General features: G+C 42.3%; 3 protein-coding genes across 3 annotated transcripts; all 3 read right to left on the bottom strand.

Moving 5' to 3' along the window:
- Positions 1 to 295: 295 nt before the first annotated feature.
- LOC123171473 (protein FAR1-RELATED SEQUENCE 5-like) lies at positions 296 to 2,863 on the bottom strand. Its single transcript, XM_044588959.1, has 2 exons — positions 631 to 2,863; positions 296 to 526 (listed from the first exon to the last, which is right to left on the bottom strand). Exons 1-2 carry the CDS (start codon positions 2,861 to 2,863, stop codon positions 453 to 455), a joined length of 2,307 nt encoding a protein of 768 aa, XP_044444894.1. The 3' UTR covers positions 296 to 452.
- A 163-nt stretch (positions 2,864 to 3,026) lies between these two features.
- Positions 3,027 to 4,929, bottom strand: LOC123171474 (uncharacterized). Its single transcript, XM_044588961.1, has 7 exons — positions 4,520 to 4,929; positions 4,249 to 4,289; positions 3,920 to 4,123; positions 3,756 to 3,833; positions 3,598 to 3,663; positions 3,419 to 3,472; positions 3,027 to 3,326 (listed from the first exon to the last, which is right to left on the bottom strand). Exons 1-7 carry the CDS (start codon positions 4,560 to 4,562, stop codon positions 3,027 to 3,029), a joined length of 786 nt encoding a protein of 261 aa, XP_044444896.1. The 5' UTR covers positions 4,563 to 4,929.
- A 265-nt stretch (positions 4,930 to 5,194) lies between these two features.
- On the bottom strand, positions 5,195 to 11,553 carry LOC123165090 (uncharacterized). The gene is made up of 7 exons (XM_044582721.1): positions 11,395 to 11,553; positions 11,138 to 11,286; positions 8,460 to 8,492; positions 7,530 to 7,554; positions 7,139 to 7,307; positions 5,809 to 6,010; positions 5,195 to 5,522 (listed from the first exon to the last, which is right to left on the bottom strand). Exons 3-7 carry the CDS (start codon positions 8,476 to 8,478, stop codon positions 5,350 to 5,352), a joined length of 588 nt encoding a protein of 195 aa, XP_044438656.1. The 5' UTR covers positions 8,479 to 8,492; positions 11,138 to 11,286; positions 11,395 to 11,553; the 3' UTR covers positions 5,195 to 5,349.
- Between the last annotated feature and the right edge of the window lie 1,689 nt (positions 11,554 to 13,242).

Genomic DNA, 13,242 nt, shown 5'->3' on the forward strand with positions numbered 1-13,242 from the left:
CTAAAAATTTATGTCGTCTATAGCGGCACTAACGAGAACATTTTTTTGCCCTTGTTCTTTTGTTTGTATCATTTCCCCCAACATTTCTTTGGTGCAGGATTTCAAAATTCTTTGGCACACGGAATCTACTTCTACACCCCAAGCGAAAAAGTGGATGAAAAAATTTCAAGGAACCTACTGTGTTAAGGTCAGTGTTGCTACCCCAACAGTAAAGCAATTTTTTCCCTGGTTTTTGTCTACCAGTCTACCAGTACAACTGAAATTTATAACTTATGCATTTCCTAAAACAGTCTTAAAACAGTAGCAAACGTGCTATCATGCATGAACAATCATAGTTCCTTCTTGTTTTTTGTTCAGTGGCACAACAAACAACCAAAACTTGAGTGCATTTACATTTTTCCAGTCATCACTTGCATATTTTTTGCCTTCTTGAACTTCCAGCACCCAAATTTTCATTTTTCTTTTCTTGCCTTCCTCCTCGGGTTTGCACCAGCTGGTTGCTTGCCCGTAGATGTCCCAGATGAGGCTGCAATTTTTTTCATCAAAATGAATAAAATGAACTACAAGACCTTTTTGTAATGCTGGAAAAGTTAGGTAACACCAAAAAGAGAAAAGTTTTTGATGCGAAACCTGAGGTTTGTTTGCGACTGACTTTCTCTCTCTGAGCCAAATTGACATCTTCAGTACTTGCAGTACAAGAACTTTTATAATGATCAGGCTTCCCACACCGACTGCATGTGACTTTCTGTTTAGATGCTAAACTTTCCATGAAAGTTTTGTAACGTCCTTTTTGTGGACGCCCTTTTGACACTGCAACATCAGGATCTTGAAGTTTGTCTCCATAGCCATCAGGATGCGGTGCTGCATCAGTCTCTGTTGTGTCCTTGTCAACATTTGCTTGTTGCGCTTCTGCAAGTTCATCCTCTTTAGTCATCTCATCCAACCTTTGTTGCACCCTTTCACATTCTGCTACAACATACAGATATTTTCTGTTTGTTGATGCACCGTCCGAGGCCATCTCATTGAGCCTGTTGGATAGCAGGGTATACCTTAAGTGTTGACTTCCAGCAGTTAGTTCCAAAGGAACATTGAAACGGATGTCCCGTATGTCCTTTGTATTTTTTGGCCTCCACCTGTCTATGTAATATTTTTCTGGCAGCACAGACATGTTGAGATGAGAAAGGACCCTCAAGACATGGCAACACACAATGCCATCTTTCTGAAATTTCCCACAGATACAACTGAACAACTGTTGCTGCAAGTTGACAATCACAACAAATCTTCGCGTTCTGAAATCCTTTTCAGCTAGCATTGGTGTCTTGTAGACTTCATACTTCACATTTCTCTCAACCTCTTCAACATGCAAATTCAGAACAAACTTTATCTGTTTTTGGAATCTGTAAAATATATTTCTGTTGTACATTTTTGCAGCTTGTATCTCAAGCTCACTTCGTACCCAGAATGTCGGCGAAGTTGTTCTTGTGATAGAGTCTTGCTGCCTCTCCTTATCTTGTATGGTCTCTGAAATCTTCTGGTACTCTTGGAGGAAGCTGATCACATTGTGAGTTGACGTGATGTTGTCCTTGAAAATGGCATTGGTGCCTTCACTACGCGCAGTAGAGTGAATGAAGGGGAAGAAGTCCGTCTTGAAATACACAGGGACAAACCTTTTCCTTTTCTTCCACATGATTTGAAAATACTTCACATGCCCAATGTTGTATTTCTCGATCATCTCTGTCCACAATTGCTCAAACTCAGCCACCGTCAGAGAGTTGTGAATGATGTCACTGAAATCATCATGCAGTGTCTTATTTGCTGCAAAAGTCCTAGTACATTTTTCCTCAGCCTTCTTTTTAATATGAAACAAACAACGCCTGTGGCAGATATGCGGGAAAACTAAAGGGATAGCTGTCTTCATCCCAGCATCCTCGTCTGTTATGATTGTGGACGGAGATTTCCCACCCATGCAATGCAAGAATGTCTCAAACAACCATTGAAAGGTGTCAGCTGTTTCATTCTCTATCATAGAGCAAGCAAACAAATAGTTCTGGCCATGTCCTGTGACACCAACAAAGGGAGCAAATGGGAGGTTGTATCTGTTTGTCTTGAATGTTGTGTCGAAGCTGAGGCAGTCTCCGTACAGCTCGTACATTTTCCTAGAATACCCGTCAGCCCAGAAAATGCACAAAACTTTACTTGCGTCATCAGAGACTTTAGTTGTTTTGAACGCATAGTAAAACTGTGGATCTTCAGCTTGTCTCTTCCTGAAATATGTGAGCACCTGCATCATGTCATTTTGATTGCTCTCTTTGCCAATGGCTGTTCTAACATTGCTTACATGCTTTTTGGTGTAAGGAGTGTTCCCGCCTCTCAAGTAACTTAGGATTGCTATTATTTGTCTTGTTTGTAGCTTCACAGCATTGAAAGTTCGGATTAGGAGCTTCTCCTCGTCTGTCATGTAGTTATGAGAACGAAGGTATTTCACTTCTGTGTGAGGACTCAAATCATGGTTGTGCTCTAGGTTTATGGTTTTTATCACCCACTTCTCATCCTTCTTGGTGACAATAAGCTGAGCTTTACACCCTGTTATTGCAATGGTGTTTGCTTTTTTCTTCCTTGCGTTGCGATAGGGCTCTTGTCCTGTCTTCTGTTGCCTTGTGTCACGTCGTTTCTTCTTCCTATTCTCTTGTTCTTCTTCATCAATTACTCTTCCTGACCGATTGCACTTGAAAGTTACCCGAGTTGCTGCACTGCCTCCTTGTTTCTTGCCACAATAGCGAGATGCTTTAATCACAGAAAAACCAGCAATTGAGGCATACTCATTGTAAAAGTTGTAAGCTGCATCATCCGTATCAAAGACCATGTCCACATGGGGTACGTGATGGCTGCGCACTTCTTGGCTAGCACTTTGAGCAGCTTCTATACTGTCATTTTCAAGGAATATCAGTATATCTTCCTGTGTTAATTTTTGAACTTCACCAGCTGCACCACTGTTCTCTTGTTCTCCAGCAGTTGTAACAGCAATCTCAGAGGCTTTTTGCAACAACGACTGGAGAAAGATCATCCTCGGAATCAGAATCATTGTCAGAAGCAATCTCATTTGACACCATAGAGCCGTTTTTGTTTCCTCCTGCTTCTGTCTGCATTTCATTGTCCCAGTTCAAATCATTCAAGCTTTCTGAAAATCGGTTGTCAACAAAAGGTTCAAGATCTATATCATGCTGGTCATCGACTCCAGATATATGCTGAGCTCCACCCCCAGTGTGTGCTTGTAATGGATCTTCTGAAGATCTACTGTATCGCCCAGTTATCATGTACATATCATTCTGTAGAGAGAGTTTTTTTATAGTTATACACAGCAGTCAAACAATTTTTATTCAGGGGACATAGACACAAGTTTAAGCAGGAAAAAACATACCTCAGTACGAACAAGGCAATCTTCTTGCGATTGTGAGGATGCATATCTAGCACCCTGAAAATTAGAACAGCTCTAGTTAGTTATGTTTGTTTGATTTTTTTTTCTTTTTTGGGTTTATTTTTGTAAGTTAATACAGTTTTTATCTACGACAAGCAAACAGGAGTATGTTAGTAGAGAACCTCTTCTTCAGCAGCAAGTAGGAGTTGCGTGTATGACATGGGGGCTTCATAAGCGACTTTGTTTGCCTGCATCATTATTTTTGCCAATTTCTTGTAAAACAATCGTAGTGGAATTTTTCTTTTTTTTCTTCCATTTTCTCTAAACTGTAAACACTTACAGGGGGTTGGAGCGCAGTACACACTAGGTTGGAGTCACCCACTGAAGTATGTGGACCCAGGTTCACAGGCAAGTTTACCTGCACAAAGAAGTTTTAACATTCACAGAAATGTCTACTGACAATTTTCAAAAGCAAGTGTTTTTTTTCAAAGAGCCCAGAAATACCTGTGTATTGCATTGACTATTGAAGATACCATACATAGCTGCACTCACTGGAATGTTCAGGGCATTCCCTTGTGTTCTGTTCATAGAAGCATGAGGAAGCATCTGATTTTGCATCCAGGGGTGTGTATGATGCAGCCCTTGGTTCCAAGCACCAGAAGTCAGCCACTGTTGCTGCTGGGTATCTTGCCCCCCCCCCCTGTGTTTCTATGTTTTCCACATAATAGTAGAAAAGATCAGACATCAAATTTCTGTAACCAAATAACCAGAATAGTACAAGCAAGATTCAGATGTTCATTAAAATTTCATTTGCTTTTTTTGTAGGCACTAACCTGAGAACCAAACAGAGAAGCTCCATAAGCATCAAGAACAGCTGCAATCAATGTCAAGAGTTTTCTTTGTCAGGTATATGAAGGATGCAGCACCTAGGAAGAAAGCTCCTTGTTTTTTTACGAATTTGCAGCTATGGGGGTTGTTCTGTATTCACTTTTTGTTTTTCCCTTTTTGTGTTTTTCACAATAGAATTCTGAAGAATAAAAGGGAAAGATAATACAAGAACAGAGACAAGAATCCGAGATCTGGAGAGGGGAGAGGCGTGCATACCCTGGTGAGTGCTTTGTGCCCTCTGATCTCTTCCTGCATCCATGTTTTTGCGTGCTGCGATGAGGGTTTGTGATTTTCGTGGATGGGGGCTGGCGGCTGGGGCTGGAGGAGGAAGGAGGAGAAGTGGGTGGGTGTGTGCCCTGGCGGCTTCCTCTGCTCACATTGCCATTTTGGAGGGGAAAGGTGTGTCCCCTGGCGGCTAGGGCTGGAGGAGGAAGGAGGAGTGGGTGGGTTGGGGTTGAGGGTTTGTGATTTTCGTGGATGGGGGCTGGGGCATGTGCTGCGATCAGGAGAAGAACAGGGAGGAACAAAAAGCAACGGAGCTTTTTTGCTCCTGTACAACGGGGCCCGGGCTTTCTTTTGTCTTTTTTCTGCTTTTTCTGTAAAGTATAAACAAGCTTTTAGTCAAAAAGGCCCAACAAGGACAATCAAAACAAACAACCCAAAAAGGCCCAGAACCTACAAATAACAACAGAACAAAGGGCCTGGATTGTATTCGGCCCAATAGGGCTTTGTGCGGGGGAGAAAAAAGCCTGGCTCGGGCGTGCCAGGTGATCGGGCTGAGACAAATAGCGAACGACGTCATCACCACGTCATTCAACTGAGACCAATCTATTTCTCAGTCGAATGAGTTCCAGGCGCTCCCATAAAAGTAAGCGTCAGAAGCTAGTTCAATTACACTTGGTATCTTCATCATTTCAGAACAATCGCATAGCATGCCAGTTCAGCTGATTTATACACAAAACGCAGGCAGACTCACAACATTGTACTCTGGGACTGAATCGATTCAATCGAGATGACAACCTCTTTTTGCCGGAACCAAACATACTCTAGGCCTGAATCGAATCAATGGAGCTGACAGCCTCCTTTCTCTTTCTGCCGGGGCCACGTATAGCTTCACCCAATGCTACACTGTTCAGCCTACGATCCGACGCTGAACCGGATTCTGTGGTTGGGGGGTGATATATTCCTCCAAAGCAGTGCGGGCAGTACACAACATTAGCTGCACATATACAAATCACCCAAAATAAACATTTTGCATAATTAGTACAAATTGACAAATCATATATTATGCTAGAAACTATTTTATCTAGTTACTAAATTGGTTACATAAACAATATTGCCCCATCTCAGTAAATAAATAGTGGAACTATACTAGTAGTACTTTTTGTATGTGGAACTATACTAGTACTACTTTCGATAAGAGAGCACTCGTCACAAATAAAAAAAAAACTTTATAAAACTGTTTTTTAATGATTGATTCAAAGTGACAAGACAGTTAGTTGCACCTTTATCCACGACTTCGCAAAATGTCAGCAACTCAGGCCCTTTTACCCCGCTCAACTCGGCAAAGTACCTGTACCGTCTTCTTCTTCTCCCATCGTGCCCTTTGAAGTAAACATGCCAATAACTCACTGGGTCATTCTGGTCCAAAACGAACATGTTGCTATGAACTCCAACAGCACGCTTTATCTTTAGCTTACCACCCTTCTATGGAATAGAACAGAAAAGATTAGTATTCCACCCAGATTAAAGTATACTCTTAATCTACATGGCACCGATATGAGGACACAGACATGACAATACGAATACGGTGATATGGGATACAACAATTTCTACAAACAGCCATACAGTAATAAGGCAAGTATATATAAAAAATAATGTAATAAATGATAATTCAGAGATGTGAGATGCTGAGATGTGATTAACACACTATAGAGTATAGACACAACCTGCGATTTTTTAGGCTTTGCTTAAAACAAATCTCTTGGAGTCAGCAAAGTACCGTCAGTTAAGCATCAAACTCAAATTAATGTGGGTATTTTGTGTTGTTGGATGACACAACCAGATAAGCTTCCAGTTGTATATAGGTTTGAAAATGTGTAAATAATACAACCGTTTGTTGTCTGAATGATTTGTTTTCATTCCATTTCAAAGCAAATGGTCTAGACTAGCGCAACACCTTAACTAGACTGGCCAAGGGTGACACCCTACATGCCTTAAAGCTACAAGGCAGATGTTTTACGCTGCTAAGGCAAGTGTGACGCCTTAAAAACAATGTAATACATAAGGTGCCCGGCTGACGGTGCGGATGTGGCATTGCGACTTGGCGACGATGATGGTTGCAAGATGAGCAGGGTCGCGGCTTGCCTTCATCGTCAATCATCTGAGCGTGAAGTTGGAGTTGCGGAGTTGCCGGGCAACTTTGCGGCAATGATGCCAGGCGATGGGCAGATCAGACTCTATCGGTGCAAGGCGTGCTCCTTTTCTCCTGCAAGGCTCGTCATCAAAGTTTGAGCTGGTCCTCGATGCCTTCTGCCGATTGTTTGGCTTCGGCCGGCAGGGTTCTCATGCACCATTCGTTCAGAGGGGTCTTGACGGATCGTCAGTGGCGAAGTCAGAGTCACTTGCTCAGGGAGAGATGATGACGATGACATTGCAGGCGATCTCTACTGTGTACTACATGGGTCTTGAGAGTGCCAAGTAAGCCGGGTGCCCTTCGTTGTGGGTGTGTTGTAACAGTTTCACCCGGGTTTCCGTTAGTTAACCGGGCAACTCTCTTCTAACATTTTTAATGAATCAGACTTAAAGGACCGTGTTTTAAAAACAAATGTGTACCTGTTTTTTATTGTGCTGCTCAACTGCCACATTAGTGCAGTGTGTTGTTTGACAGGGAGGATCATCCTCGAAGTATGCCGCCATGTCCAGGGGTCTTGGCAAATTTTTTGAATCAGGATAACGAACATTTCGACTGAGCAGTCGATGATCAACGAACTCCTCACCAACACTACAAAAAAGAAAAAATATGTTCAGTTTATTATAATTCGATGAAATCTACCTTTAACTAAAAGCATTACTATATATATATACATATATATATTATTGCTATGTTATCTCTTAACTTTGATATGATCAGAAAATTCCTATTTACTCCTAAGCTACTCATATTTGTCTTTTTGAGAAATAACAGGTGTAATCTTTTAATCTGGAAAGATATTTGGAGGCATACCTCTTCCCAGGCTTCGCAGGTTGACCTAAAGTAAAATGACCAAACAATACTTTATTAGTAAAAAAATACTGATGAAGTCAATGCAATTTTATTATTAGTAGGGTCTGAATCGTGGGAGGGAGGGTGTGCCTTCCTTAAGTGAAAAAAAAACATTAAACTACATTTTCTTTTCTGACTACTATTTTTACTGTGTGCTAGCTCAAGCGTTGCAACATGTCTAGATTGTTATTGGCGCACAACTGCAAACTAGGCGACTATCTCATGGCTTTCTTCCTGTTGGGTGCTAGCAGATACAAATAATTTAAGTTACATCCATGCATACTGGGTATTATTTAAAATTAAAAGGAGTTCCTGCCGCTGCTATGCGACTGGGAATTTTGCAGGTTGCTATAGGAAAAGGGACAATCAGAATATCAAAGAGTTGGTTGGAATTTTGTGTTTCAAAGTGCTGCCAAACAATGAAAGATTTTGAGTCTAAACAGATAAGAGAAGCAAGGGGAAGGTCCTCATAGTGGATTGATCTGATAAAAGACATACGTTGGAACTGCAGCAATTTGAGTGCTACTAGAACTCCAGACACAATAATCCTGACATTCTTTTCCTCTAATAAAGTTCCCACGAAAAAAAGTTGTCTATGTTACAGAAAAGAATCTAGATCATCATTTTTCTCTAGATGCGCTACCAACTGGGACGTTATGGATAGCAAGAAGCCAAGAGGTCGATAGTTTAAGATGGAGAGCCAAATTTGACAGTCTCAGACCATTAAGCAAACAGGTTACCCTAGTTCACAGTGTACAAATAGGTTTACCTGTTATGTTCTCTTAATTGTAAATGTGAGACGCGCCATGAATTGAGAAGAATATATAGGCTTACTATTCTAGCAGACTAGGATGCTGCCGTTGTCACACAAAAATGTACTTCATATCTAACCTGATGAAGATGCCATCATTAGCTTGTGTCAGCCTGCAAGATAAAATAATTAGCAATTAGGATTTAGGGGTCGTCTAATAATGAGTGATCTGTTCCTTTTAAAAATTTAATCACATTTACAAGTCTTTTGATGGAAGTTCAAGTACCATTATCTCTCAAGTCAATGTCATCACATATATGACAACTAAAAGCTGAATTAATGTTTAACCAAATTTAAAAACATATGAACTAAATTAATACTTTACTAAATTGAAATGTATAAAAGGAGTGAAACTGAAACTCAGGGTTGTTAGGTCATCTATATTTTTGAAAATTTTCAAGCAACCGAGAATTAGCAAAAGAAGCATCAAATGGATTTGTACTACAGTTACTCAACTAATCTCAGCGTAATGACTATGCCATAGAAACTAGATGTATTAAATCCTAGCCCAGGTGTTTTTTTACTGTGATAGAAACTGGTGCAATTCATTTGCATTTTGCCATGGTGAATTTCAGATAGGATTCTGAGGTACTGCGTTATACTGAATTTATGTGGCAAATAAGAACGTACGAGGATCAAGTTTTGTTTAACACAAATTCACATGTTTGCTTGGTGTACTGACAAAAAAGGTATCCACCACTCTGAACAGAACTGACAGAATTTGCACAAATTTGTAAATTGTAGCTATATGTATCTATGAAGTAACATATCGCCACTGATAAGAAAGGTTTCCTGTGTGTATGGAAGATTAAGGCTACTTCTGCATGCAGATATTCCTTCTGCCGAAAGAGACCAATACACATCACAGAAGCAATGTGTCCACTGAGAATGCCATCTATCCGAAAAATTTGTATAACAATCAATCTTTAGCTGTGCTCCTTTAGCTTCACTTATTTGGTAGGGATGAGAAACACACTGATTTGTAATTGATTGTTGTGCATTTCTAATTCTAAGTGGATATCCATCCTCCAACATTATATGTTACCTTACTAACCTGCCCACACGATCAAAACAGCAAAATAGCATTGAGTTGTACGCTAGTCAAGAACCTACAAAAACGACAATCAGGAGGAAAATGATACAAGAACGCAGCAACCCACGCCAATAGCAGGGAGGCGGTGTTTACATGCGTAGGGAGTCACACTACAAGGTTGTTTGGATAGGTTGAATGTAGAGAACCGATTCTCTATAAACCAGGAAATCATCCTAACAGAATAAAACCACGTTTGGATGCTTTAACAAATTTGTAGCTATAGAAAACTTAGTTTACAAAAACAAGAATTCTGCGTTTATGGATAGTCGTTTTTATATAAATGTGATTTGCGCTGCTGTTTGCTACAGATGCTCCTCGACATAAAGTGTTGAAGGGCGGCAGACCTGGAATCACCCTGGATGCGTTCGTACCCAGGATCCTGCTCGCCAGCGGCCAGAGCTACTAGCAGGGACGGTGTTGTGTGTTTCACGCCATCAGCGACAGCCGCCACCTGAAGTGCATCACCGGCTAGTTGGTGTATACCAAGATTACATGTGGGACAGTGCCCGGGCATGCCTCGACGATGACACCCTCGGCAAGCTCCTGAAACGCAAGGACAACATGGGCGTGCGCGTGCTCGTGCTGGTCTTGGACGACCGCACCTCCGTCGAGTCCCTCGGCATGCGTGGATACATGGGATGCATGGCGGCCGAGACGACATGGTACTTTGGTGACACCGTTCGTGGAACCACGACGTCGGCGAGGCTAGTAGGAGAGGCAAGTTAAGTGACCCAGGAAACCCCTTGCAGGCGTCAGTGCACGGAATCGTCCAGGGCCAGCCCGAGGAAGACACACAATGGTGCCTAGAGATTGAGGATGCAGAACTGAGGAGGAATTAGAGGCTGGGGCTTGGGAGCTGTCTCCAAAGGTCAATTTGGGGGTCACAGGGGGACTCGGGAAGAAAGGTCACGGGAGGAGTAAGCCAAACGTATTTTCCTATAAATCTGGTTCTGCACAAATTAATTGGTAAAACGGATTTAGCTAAGCATGTGCTCCAGATAGACTTGGCTACATTTTGCTCGTTATGCATTATGCCCAGGTGTTTGATCTAACGATATTGTGCCTTTTTGAAAAAGATCAGCTTAAGTTATAAACTCATGACCTACAGGAAGAGATCTCCTATGACAGTCAAACCAACATGCCTTTCCGACATTTCTTAACTGGAATGCTTTGGTATCACTCATAGAATCATAACATGCAAATTAAACATGGGTGCTGCACCCAACAACCATTCCCTGGGAGTACTATTGGCAAATTAAGTACATAGAACTGATGAAAAAGCCATACACTACTCACTGACCAAACCAAATAAAATAATATATGTCCTGGTCAGAAAGCAAAAGGTATTGAGTACACTGCATAGATGGATGTGAATCTGTACACTGCACACACAATCAGACTACTAATTTATATAACTCAGTCTACACTCTACACTGGGATCATAAAAATAGCATAACCAGATCCGCCATGGATCATGGCTGGTGCACTCCAATCCTTGAAAAGTAGCATTGTTTTATGTAGAATGGAGTACTAAACAATGACCTAGCTGGGCAGTAGCTAGGTATTCAACACCCCTCGTGCGACTCCATTATTAGTATTGTGAACTGCTAGGGTTTGGACAAAAACGATAAGAAAATGTATACAGTGTTTCAACCAAGAACATACCTTGTCTTTGGTTTTTTTGAGACGATTTCGGCTCGATGAGACTGTTTTCAGATCTCCCTGCTGCTGCTCCGGTTGATGTTCGCAGGTCTTCTCCCGAACTCGATTAACCGTGAGCCGCAGGACAGTGGAGGAAGTCGGGGAGCTCAGCACTACACACGAGATAGAGACGGATGAGGATGGATGGGCGAGAGTGCCCGGCCGGACGGGGGTGGCGCCGGAGGGGGGAAAGGGAGGCGGCAACGGGCGGGAGAGCTAACCAGACGGGGGAGAGAGGCGGCTGCGACCGGAGGAGATAGAAACGGGGGAGGGAGGCGGCGTCTGACGGTGTAGCGGCGGGGGGAGGCGGCGGCGGCGGCCGGCGGGGGTGGCGGCGGCGGCGGACGACGGACGGAGCGGGGGATGGAAGAAGTGGGGAAATGGTGGGCTAGGGTCTAGGGGACAGTCAATCCTGACGGGCAGATCCATCTACGTCCACGCCACCGAAAAAAATTAATTGGGAACGTTTGCTGCCAGCCTGCCGGCCGAGCGTTTGGGCCGGACGCGGGCTGACCACGCGCATCCTTTTTCTCTGGCCAGGCCCTTTTCTCAAAAAAAAAAAAAACCTAAAATCTAAAATTTGCATACGCATTATTTGGACACAACGAGGGGCCGGGCTTCCTAGCCATGTATGAGTTTTTTTTTGTCTGCTAGTACATGTCTGTATCAGTATTTAATGTATTCACACTGTTAGTTTGATTTGAAAGAAACAGCTTCACGTATAATTATTTTGGTTTTCTGAATTTTTAAAAAGCCATATCTTTCAAACCGTGCGTCAGAATTCAGATCCGTTTTCACTATTGAATTCTTCGCGATGAGATCTTTGAAACTAGATCCCGCATGGGTATGTTTCGACGAAATTTTTTTGATGCTAACTTTGGCGCTATATTGTGCAACTTTAGTACTGCATTGTGCAACTTTAGTACTGCATGGTGCAAAATTTTTTTAAAATCAGTTTTTTGGAACTGCATGATCTAACTTCACATGAGGTTACAACCTAGAGAACCATGAAAACTTGATGTACAACTTGTCTACTGTCCCGACCAACTATATATGTAGTAGTCGATGTGCAACCCTTGTCCCTACTCGTGGATGTGTAGTTTTTTTTACAGTTGACACACCCTGCCCCACCTTCCCTACCAGTGATATGTGCAACTTAGTCTGTTGTACGAGCCAACTTTCTATTACTAAATGTGCAACTCATTCCCCTCCCTACTTGTGGATATGTAGTTTCAGTTGGCGGGGGAAACAAATAAAGTTGCACAAAGTTTGCTAGGCAGTTGGCCGGAGCAACATATAAAGTTGCACATCTCAGAAGCGGAGAGAGTTGGATGGTGAAAATTCCACATTCATGAGGGTACTGAAAAGTTACATATTCATGAGGGTAGTAAAAGTTGCATATAAATGGGGCCCTAAAGTTGCACATCCCACTAGATGTGTGGTTCCGAGTGCTAGTAAGGAAATTACACATCCATGAGGTATGAGGGATAGTTGCACATCACTGGTAGACAGTTGGCGGTGACAGTATCCAAAGTTGCACAGCCACTGCTAGATAGTTGGTTGATGCAGCAAACAGTGAAAGCACAATCACGGGCGGGTGGAAAGTTGCACATGAACTACTAGGCATTTGGTCTGGGCAAAACACGAATTTGAACATCTCACTAGGAGGAGGTAGTTTGGGGGTAGATGTGCCATCAATGAAAACTACACTTCCATGGGGTAGGCGAAAAGTTGCACATCCAATGTCAGGTAGTTTACATCCACTGCTAGGCAGTTGCACAAAACGAGGGACTTAGTTGCACATAAAAAAATTCGACAAAACATACCCATGTGGGATCTAGTTTCGAAGAGCACGTCACGAGGGTTCCAACGGTGTAAACGGATCTGAATTCCGACATGCGGTTTGAAAGATATGGCTTTTAAAAAAATTGAAAACCCAAAATTATTGCACAAAGGACAATGTGAGTGGGAGGCATGCAGAGATCCATCATATGATAAGAGATCACATGGGATGATTAATTAGCAATGTCCTTTTTAGTACTTTTGATTCACACGAAAGGTAATATTTT

Source organism: Triticum aestivum, chromosome 7D (genome assembly GCF_018294505.1).
Source record: "Triticum aestivum cultivar Chinese Spring chromosome 7D, IWGSC CS RefSeq v2.1, whole genome shotgun sequence".
Taxonomy (NCBI): domain Eukaryota; kingdom Viridiplantae; phylum Streptophyta; class Magnoliopsida; order Poales; family Poaceae; genus Triticum; species Triticum aestivum.